At 39.4% G+C, this 9,967-nt stretch overlaps 1 protein-coding gene across 1 annotated transcript; it reads left to right on the plus strand.

Moving 5' to 3' along the window:
• Positions 1 to 285: 285 nt before the first annotated feature.
• LOC117427043 (cis-aconitate decarboxylase-like) lies at positions 286 to 4,437 on the plus strand. Its single transcript, XM_059033403.1, has 6 exons — positions 286 to 362; positions 575 to 635; positions 839 to 1,026; positions 1,345 to 1,437; positions 2,308 to 2,513; positions 2,862 to 4,437. The coding sequence occupies exons 1-6, from the start codon at positions 345 to 347 to the stop codon at positions 3,784 to 3,786; spliced, it is 1,491 nt and encodes a 496-aa protein (XP_058889386.1). The 5' UTR covers positions 286 to 344; the 3' UTR covers positions 3,787 to 4,437.
• The last annotated feature ends 5,530 nt before the right edge of the window (positions 4,438 to 9,967 follow it).

Below are 9,967 nucleotides of genomic sequence, written 5' to 3' on the forward strand. Positions count from 1 at the left end.
GGCCAAACTCTGGTGAGAGTTTATTTTTTATAGAACCTGTCTCTCAAGCAGGGGAGGAGTCTCCCAGTGCCAAGTTCTCAGTAAGTGTCCTCCCAGAACAGAAAGAGGGTTATTCCCCAACATTCCAGACCTCTTCTTGGTCATTACATAACCCATTTCCTGGTCACATTAGAAAAATCCCCCCAATTAGTTGAATAGTTTCACTAAAAGAAGGAGGGGTTTTGGAACCTGGAGGAAGATCGGCATCCAGATATGAAAGAATATAAAGAGAGGATGGAATCACAGCAAAATATCAGCTCAGTGACAGAACTTTGTTGTTACACAGCAATCTACTGAACACCATCATGCTCTCAGCACTCAAGGTAATTATTACATTGAAACTCTTAGAAATGTATGCATTTTTATTTTGTATTTTACTATTATTATTATTATTATTATTATTATTATTATTATTATTATTATTATTAGTAGTAGTAGTAGTAGTAGTAGTAGTAGTAGTAGTAGTAGTCGTAGTATTATTTTCTGTCATATATCATATTGATTTTATTTAATTTTTTTTCCCTTTTTAAATTAGTTTCAGAGAACCTCGAGGCACTTTTCCTGCCTGCGACTTCTACATAAATCTGCAGTTGAAGGTAAACATTTTTTAAAAAGCTATTTAATTTTAAAAAAAAAACTGTGTAAATAATGTCAATTTTAAGGATTTCATACCATCACCAATTGAATGGACCCAGTTGTCTTTAAGTGTTGTTATTTTAGTCCATTATTGTAGAGTTGATGCTCTGGATACTAAAGTGAAGCACAGGCAGAGACTGACCTGCTGTTTGTTGTCCTGCAGTGCAAGAAAGGCCTGCCCCAGAGGAGACAATCACCAGCAGTTTTGGACGGTTCATCCACTTGGTGCACCCGGGCCAGCTGTCAGACACTGTGCTGCACCGCAGTAAGAGGATGATCCTGGACAGCATCGGGGTGGGGCTGCTGGGAAGCAGCTCCCATGTCTTCGAGCTGGCTCTGCAGCACTGCCAGGTAATCCTTCAGCTGAGGCTTACACTAGGCTATGGTACAGAGGGCACACAGGCTGCTGACCTTAGTGGCCCCAAAGGTAACAATGCTGTCCTAAAATGATGGCCAAAGAAGTGGGCCCTGGCTGTACAATTTTAATATCAACCATTCCTTCAGTACTTACCCCATTTTTGAAAAGTTTCTTTGAACAGTCACCATTCCAATTGAGGTTTGCATTGTCAAACCAGGGTGATGATAATCAAGAATTTAACTTGCTTGTTTCCATCTTGTTTCCAAGAACGTTGAGACCCTATAATGATCTGTGATTAACTCTCTTTGCAGCAAATGTATGCTCCAGATTATATCAGTTCAGTCTTTGGTCGAAGGCACACAAGACTCTCTCCAAGTCTGGCAGCCTTTGTAAATGGAGTAGCGGTAAGTCAGTGTATTTGTTGGCTGGCATGTTTTAATGTCAGGTTTGTTTACACAGTGCTCAGCCCTTTCAAATTGTAAAAATGTAGTCCATGAAATGAGCACATTCTAGCAGCTGACGAGCTCTGCAGCTCGTGTCTGTGGCTGATCATTTCCTCATTACACTTCCTGCAACTAATTTCCATGAAAACACCTCTTGAAATACAGCATTCCAAAATGATACGCTTAACAAAAAAAGACAATGTAAATGTAAATGTATTTATTAATTTAAAATTTAAAATGATATAAGCACAAAATAATCCAAACATAAAATTATCATGAACAGAGGCTGGTTTGCCAATATTTACTATCAGTATATACAGTACACAAATCAATAGATCTTGTAAGAGATGATGTGTTATTATTTCAACATAAAATAGTTTAAAACGTTTGTTTTATCTCTAGTTTTAAGTAATTGTTTGAGAAAAGCAAACAAGAGCACTTTACAGGTTACTTAGCAGATGATTAAGGAGTAGTTCTATGAGAAAGTCAAAGGAGAAAAACTTCTGAGATCTGAGGCTAAACATTTTCATAATGCAGAAAATTAAAAACCAATGTAATGCCTTAATTGTGTAAATATAATACTTAAATAATTTTATTTGTTAATTATACTGGATATTTGCCCATCAGGGAGTGACTGTATTCAGGACACATTCCATTTATCCTGTTCTTTTTCTTTTTTTTTTTGAAAAGTGAAAGCTCAGGTTTGTATTCATGTCCTTGAGTTTCTTTTGTAGAAAGATGGGGCACTGCCAGGCTTCCTCACAGTCAGGAATGTCAGTGGAGATCACACTGTACTAGGTGCTTACTGTGCCCGCATGTTCTTCTTTACAGGTCCATTCAATGGATTTCGATGATACCTGGCACCCAGCCACCCACCCCTCAGGGGCAGTCCTTCCTGCCCTGCCCGCTATTGCTCAGATGTTACCTGGCAACGCCAAGCCCAGTGGGATGGACCTCCTGCTAGCTTTCAACGTGGGCATTGAGATTCAGGGTCGGCTCATGAGGTTCTCCAACGAAGCCCAAAACATCCCCAACAGGTGAGGAGACTGCTGCCGAACAAACTTGGCACAATACTGTAGTGCTGCCAAGGAGGAAGTGTGCCAATAGTCTTCCAGCATGAATGAGACAGTGTTTGAATTTGAAGGCAAATCTTAATCTGTTTTTCATTGTTTTTTTTTTAGCCTCACAGTGATTATGTTGTTTTTATTGGAAATTATTATTACACTTTCCTAGTAAAATAAAATGTTTTCTTAGAAGGCATGATAAGAAACGTTTGTCTACCCGAGGTTGTTTTTAAATCAGAATTTTAAAACCATTAAAAGCATATATAATGTAAAATACTCTCTCAGTTACCAGGATGGTCATGCCAGTGTTTCTCCCTTCAGGTTCCATCCCCCGACTGTAGTGGGCCCTCTGGGTAGTGCTGCTGCCTGCTCCCATCTGCTTTCCCTGGATCGCTTGCAGTGCTCAAACGCCTTGGCGATTGCTGCTTCGCTGGCAGGGGCTCCCATGGCCAACGCTGCCACTCAATCCAAGCCTCTTCATATTGGGAACGCAGCCCGGCTTGGTCTGGAGGCGGCACTGCTGGCATCCCGGGGCCTGGAGGCCAGCACACTGATCCTGGACTCGACCCCAGGCTGCGCTGGCTTTAGCGCCTTCTACAACGACTACCTGCCTCAGGCACTGCCCTCCCCGGTGGAACAGGATCCCCGCTTCCTGCTAGAGGACCAGGACATAGCCTTCAAGCGCTTCCCTGCACACCTGGGGATGCACTGGGTGGCAGACGCAGCGTGCTCAGCACGGGAGCTTTTGGTCAACACCGTAGGGGGGTTCCACCCCTCTATGATCCAGAACATCCTACTGAGAATCCCCCTCTCCAAATATATCAACCGGCCCTTCCCTGAATCCGAGCACCAGGCCCGACACTCCTTCCAGTTCAACGCCTGCACTGCTCTGCTGGACGGCGAGGTCAGTGTCCAATCCTTCAGCCCAGCCTTCCTGGACCGTCCTGAGCTGCTCAGCCTCCTGAGCAGAGTACAGGTCGAGCACCCCCAGGACAACCCTGCCAATTTCAATAAGATGTACGCAGAGGTGCTGGTGACCCTCACAACGGGCGATGTCTTGAAGGGTCGTTGCGACACCTTTTATGGACACTGGAGGAAGCCACTGAGTCGTGACAGTCTGCTGAAAAAGTTCCGGGCCAACGCTGGGGCAGTCCTGCCAGGAGAGAGAGTGGAGGCCATCATTGATGCCGTGGAGAACATAGAAGACATGCAGGACTGCTCCCACCTCACCATGCACCTGGAGTGAAGGGCTTCATGACATCCTTTGATGACATACACTTGAAGAAAACAATATGAAATGATTGGGGAAACGATCTTTATGCCATTTGTATTTTGTTTTACTGTATTATTATTATTATTATTATTATTATTATTATTATTATTATTATTGTTGTTGTTGTTGTTGTTGTTGTTGTTGTTGTTGTTGTTATATAGTGCATAATTTTAGTGATTATTTACCAATCATACTCAATTGTAAGTAAAGCACAGTTCACATGGATTATGCAATGTATATACTCTCAATTCTGCTAGCACTGTAAATCTCACTATTGCTCTATTTATTGAATTCTTGTTATTTTATTGGATCTTTTACAAAGATTTATTATGTGTAATTTCAGACTTTTGTATCGGAATTGCAATACTGTTGATTTGTGTAACAGGTCACTAGTTTGGAAGATATCATACGTCAATTCATCAAATGTGAAGTCAATGTAATGCCCCAAGTGTGCAAATATAATACAAATGAAACAATTGTAATTGCTTTGGTGTTTATATTTTATTTAATTGAAAAAGATTACTAGTTTACAGTGTTTAAGGTGTACAATAATACAGTTCTTGTACATTGTTAAGTGATATAAATGTATTGTATATACTGCAGATAATAAATTGGTAAAATGAAGTGTTCTCTTTTGAAATCAATTGCCCATGCAAGGGGATATTTCCTTTCCTCTCCTTCAAATTACATCAATAGACAAACTGCAGCGTGAGACTACAATGAGAAATGTCCTACTTTAGGTTACAGAAACCGTCCATGCCATTTTATAACCAAATATCATAGCATACTGATACAATCTACAAGAGAACTATTAATCGGAAACATTGGTTATTTAATATTCTTTAACTTCTATTTCTGTTCACATTTGGCATTGGGGGCAGCACAATAAAAGTTAAAAATATATGACAAACATTATTTGTTATTGGAAACAGTCTCAGTTTAAAAGAAAGAGAATACTTGGTGGGTTTCATGAGGTACTTCCACAAGAATGCAGGTCTACTCCTCTCCTGTTCTCTCGTGGCAAGGAAAACAGGCCTCGTTCACTTTATTGACCACAGCTGAATTCAACAAGAGGTTGCAATTGAACAAACTGTACCCAGCACTCCTATAAACAGAGCAAGGAACACAGAAAGTATGTTTTGCAGCGGCCTGAATTCAAGAAAATGTTGGAACAGTTGTGTCAATACTCATGAAACACTGACAGCACATGCTTTTTAATTAATCAATAATAGTAATAAATAGCCACCATTGACTGCCAGGACTTATTCAATGTTGCAAGTCCACGTGTTGTTAAAATTATTCTGGAGGGGGCCATTTCACATATTGTAAGGTACCTGCATTTGAGACCCCATCTCTACAGGGGGTCCTCTCCTGCTTTACTTTAATACACCTGGGCGGTCCTGTCCTGTAGTTTTGTATGCTAGCAATTTGGAAGAAACACAGCCTACACATCTACATAAGCAAGAACCAGCAACAGTAAGATGGAGTGGAGTGGGACATTGAGCTTATAAAATCTGTATTTTATAAAAAGAAAACCAAAAATAATAACATTTTAAAATTCAAATTAAGTTTTCTGTAAACTTATGGGATCATTTTTAATATTAGTGTTTGCTGCCAGCTTCTACCTAACCTAGAATCATCTGGGAATGTAAATAACCTGTCAAACTTCCCCAAATAAGTCTTTCCTCACCTAACAAAATAGTTATCTCCCCAGAAATCTCCCCAATTCCAGGTGTGGTTTATCCCTGAGGGATAGAGGTTGATCAGTTAAGAGTTGGAGCTCCAATTGAGCTGGTGTAATTTGTGTCTAGCGGGTGAAACAGACAAATGCAGGGTATGCATTGACATGCATTCAGCAACAAATGATGTTATTATTGTATGATTTAAATGTATTGTTTGTGTTGATTTAGAACGGGTGATGTTATTATTGTATGATTTAAATGTATTGTTTGTGTTGATTTAGAACGGGTGATGTTATTATTGTATGATTTAAATGTATTGTTTGTGTTGATTTAGAACGGGTGATGTTATTATTGTATGATTTAAATGTATTGTTTGTGTTGATTTAGAACGGGTGAATGTTTGTTAATGTAAAAACCCCATCCCCCTAAAGTCGTGCAAACTCGTCATCTCCAGATTGATTAAGTGTTTGCTAATCCGGAGATAACCACATCTATAAAAACCTGCAGCATTTGCTGACCTGGGTGGGTGCACAGGAAGGAGGAGCGTGAGCGAGCGAATAAGCAAGCAAGCAAGCAAGCAAGCAAACAAGCAAGCAAGCAAAGGAGAAAGTATCAAAAGAAAACAGACAATTGCCACTTGTTTGGTGGAGGTATTTGTGTTTATTTGGCTCTGTGAGCAGTGTTTTTTGTTGGATTTTTTATTTATTTGTGTAATAAATACACGCACCAGCGCTTCAACCTGCAGTACCCGTGTTCGTGTGTCAACTTCCTGATCTGGGGACATCACTTATTGCAAATTTAGAAACACAATCTTCTGTCAAATATAAACCACAAATGTCACTGACCACTTCCAACCGAAAGAGCTGCTATGACACTGCTCTGGCTGCCACACGATATGACATAAAAGTTGAATAACGTTAATAGAAATTACTGGAGGGGAAACAAATTAGTTTAAACACTTGAATGAATTCCAGTGAAGATAAATAGTTTCTGTTGGAATAACTGTTTCTTCCTGATTCAAGCTTATACTATTCTCTCAACTAGTCTTAAACGTGACGCACCCCTAGCAAAGACTAACAACAGCCAGGCTGTGATTTTTCTAAGTTTTAAAAAAATATATATATTTAACAATATCAGCAACAAACATCCCGGCTACAGCTGTAAAATCTAAATTGGATAACTGGATAAGCTGTAAGACCTAGAAGTATTTCGGCAAGAAAATGAGGTGTTAGTATCATGGTAATGTATAAAAAATTGTATGTGGAAAAACATGTTGTCTTCTCAAGATGTTAGGCAGATGTACAGACAGAGAGCTCATGTTTCCAGATATATGCAGAACTGTAAGTGTGATACCCATGGGCATGGACAGACAGACAGCCAGGTATATCCCCAGTCCAATTCTCCCATACAACACACATTGCTGTTTCATACCCATGACTTTCTTGTCATGTTAATAGACTTTCCTCCCCTGTCTGAACCCCCTCTCATAAAGAAAGATATACTTCATTTAACATTTCCACGCATCTTTACCTGGTTTACCTGGGTGCAGGTGCATTGCAGAGAAATGTAATCCTACACTTCCTCATATAGGGATATATATATGTAAATGATGAGATGCATTCAGGGGAAGGACACCCACCCAGTGAAGGTATGCAGGACTCTCCATTACACTTCCTTTACAGTATTTCGTCAAACACCCTTCTAGTATGACATGCATGCTGCCCTGCTACAATCTGTCCCTGATTTAAAAATCCCCTTTCTAGATCCTTGCCATTTCCTGAACTGGACCAACAGTGGTGCTCATTTTTTCTTAAGTAAAGAATTTGTTAACCATTTGGAAAACAAACAAACAAAAATATCCCCAGAGACATTTCCTTTACCCTTCTTTCTCTCATTTTCACCTCTTTGTTACACTTGTGTTTATTTGTCATCCTTCCTTTTGTTTCACTTTGCTTCATCAATGTGTTATTTATTTACTTATTTTAGTTTTTGTTTCCTTTAAACTTTATGCACTTCACAAACTAGACGCCCCTCTTAGATAATTTGTGCACCTAGTCTGGGGAGGGCTTGTTTAAACTTCTCCTTTAAAAAGCCAACAGGATGTAATGACTTAAATTATTTAATTTGCAAAGTGAATCTAAGCAACAAGGAGAACACAAGATTAACACTCTCTTTTATATTGTATTATGGAGTCTATTTTAAAAATGTAAATCTAGATTTTTCAAGACTTTGTCACACTGTATTTGTAATGTTAATACTGTAAGTAAATCCCAGCTGGCTTAACACTGAGTTAAAGAGCAGGGGTATTTACATATGTCACTCTTTAGATCATTGAAATAGACTCCTGGGTGTGTTTTGTCTCATTCGTGATTGCATTTTCTGCTTTGATCATTATGTATTTATCAGGCTTACTAACTAATGTTTCTCAAAAAGCTCAGAAAAAACCTGAATTTCTGAACTGAGGTTTAACCTATGGACTAGAGGGATCTTTATTTGACTTTAATGCCCTTTTTGAAGAGTTTTAAAGACCACAAAACTTTTAAATCTAACAGGCCAGCATATGTGTTGCCAGAGACCCAGATACCATCATTACATAAGCACACAATGTAACCTATAATACCAGTAAAGCAAGAAAAACTGGGTTTTCTGTAACTGCATAAAGTTTCCCTTTTGTCATACAAAATATGTACATCATAATAGCATCTCTAAAAAAAACTTAAAGGAAATTGAATTAGGTGTGAATAGGTGAAGATGATGTCATATAGACAGCATAGCTAGGGGCACACTTATTATCTCATAAGCATGTTAGTGCTTTTCTTTTGTTTTCTATTTTTAAATTTAAATGGTAGATTAAACTAATCTGACAGGTGTTATGCAACGGATAACCATAAATCAAAATGACAAACATCAACATACTAGTTTTTTTTTTTTTTAACTCAGTAATACTTTAGTTTCTCTTTAGTTTCCAGAATTTGGGACGTTATCTAAAAACCAAAGCGGCCCAGAATTTGGGACGTTATCTGCAAACCAAATCGGCAATGAATTTGGGACATTATCTGAAAAGCAAAGCGGCCCATAATTTGGGACTTAAATGAAAACAGGGGCAGTCTATACATGTAAAACTGTGATTACATTAGCGATAAACTAATGTATCCTCTAACAAAACTGCAATAGTGTATACATTTTATATTAAAATATATCGCAAAAACGATTATAGATATATGCTACTTGAAAGAAAAAAGTACACCACCACAGAAAGACAATTCTTACATTCGTGCTTAACATGATAATTCATATAAAATAATCACCCATAGTTTGTTATATCAGTACAGCGTAATACCACATTATATTTTAATGGAAAGTTTGTGGAAAGCAGGAGTTGTGATTCAGGAGAGTCTAAACTTTTGCAATTATTTATTTATACATATTTATATTGTTGTGTTTTATGTAAAATTTGTTTGTTTGTTTATCTGTTTATCATAATAGTTTTAGTATATTTGTGAGTCATTGTTGTTTGTTTAGCTGATCGTAGATCAGCAGAAACTCCGATATGGCGTGTAGTTCGGGGAGAGGGGGGGGGGGGGTACTGACTCGCCGGCACTGCTGCCGATGTGTGCCTGATATCGGGGTGTCAGTGGAGGAATGCCTGGTAGCGGTAGGAGAGGTTGTGGGCTTTAATAAAATAAAATCGGCATCGAGGATGAATAAAGCTCTAGTCATCTTTTTAACTGATGTGGATTTGGTAAATAAGCTAGTGGAGGAGGGGTTTAGTGTGCAGGTGTCTTTTATTGAAGTTTCTCCTTTAGTAACACCCGTAACCAAAGTAATACTGTCTAATGTCCCTCCCTTCTTAAAAAATGAGTTACTGGAAAGAGAGTTATCAAGATACGGAAAATTAATGTATCCCATTAAAACGATTCCTCTGGGATGTAAAAATCCCAGTGTAAAACATGTTTTGTCTTTTAGAAGAGAGGCGTTCATTTTACAGCATGATCCTAATTTAACTATTGAAGTAGCGTGGAATTTTAATGTCGAGGGGATGAATTGTGTTGTTTTTGCCAGTTCCGATATAATGAGGTGTTTTAAATGTGGAGCTCAGGGACATCAAAGAAAGCAGTGTCCCAGAAACAGGGATCGGGCTGAAACAGAGCAGGATAAGGGAGCTCCTGGCGGGGAGGAGGTCGGGGGCGATCGGGGAGAGCGGGAGGATGAGCAGCCCCCGGAGCCAGCAGAGCCCGGGTCAGCGGAGCCAGCAGAGCCCGGGTTAGCAGAATCAGCAGAGCCCGGGACAGCAAAGCCTGGGTCAGCAGAACCAGCAGAGCCCGGGTCAGCGGAGCCCGAGTCAGCAGTACCTGAAGCAGAGTTGATACAACTCAAAAGACACAGCCAAGCGAAAACAGCTTCGGGGCAAGAGGCTGGGCAAACTGATGAAGTGGTGGCGAAAAAAAGAAAAAGAAAAACAAGCACTCTGA

This window comes from Acipenser ruthenus, chromosome 11 (assembly GCF_902713425.1).
Source record: "Acipenser ruthenus chromosome 11, fAciRut3.2 maternal haplotype, whole genome shotgun sequence".
NCBI classification, from domain to species: Eukaryota; Metazoa; Chordata; class Actinopteri; order Acipenseriformes; family Acipenseridae; genus Acipenser; species Acipenser ruthenus.

Bases quoted from the DNA above. Each gene is read 5' to 3' on its own strand.
- LOC117427043 (XM_059033403.1), top strand. The intron at 1,027-1,344 runs GTAATCCTTCAG...CTCTCTTTGCAG, and splicing joins TGGCTCTGCAGCACTGCCAG to CAAATGTATGCTCCAGATTA. The intron at 1,438-2,307 runs GTAAGTCAGTGT...TCTTCTTTACAG, and splicing joins CCTTTGTAAATGGAGTAGCG to GTCCATTCAATGGATTTCGA.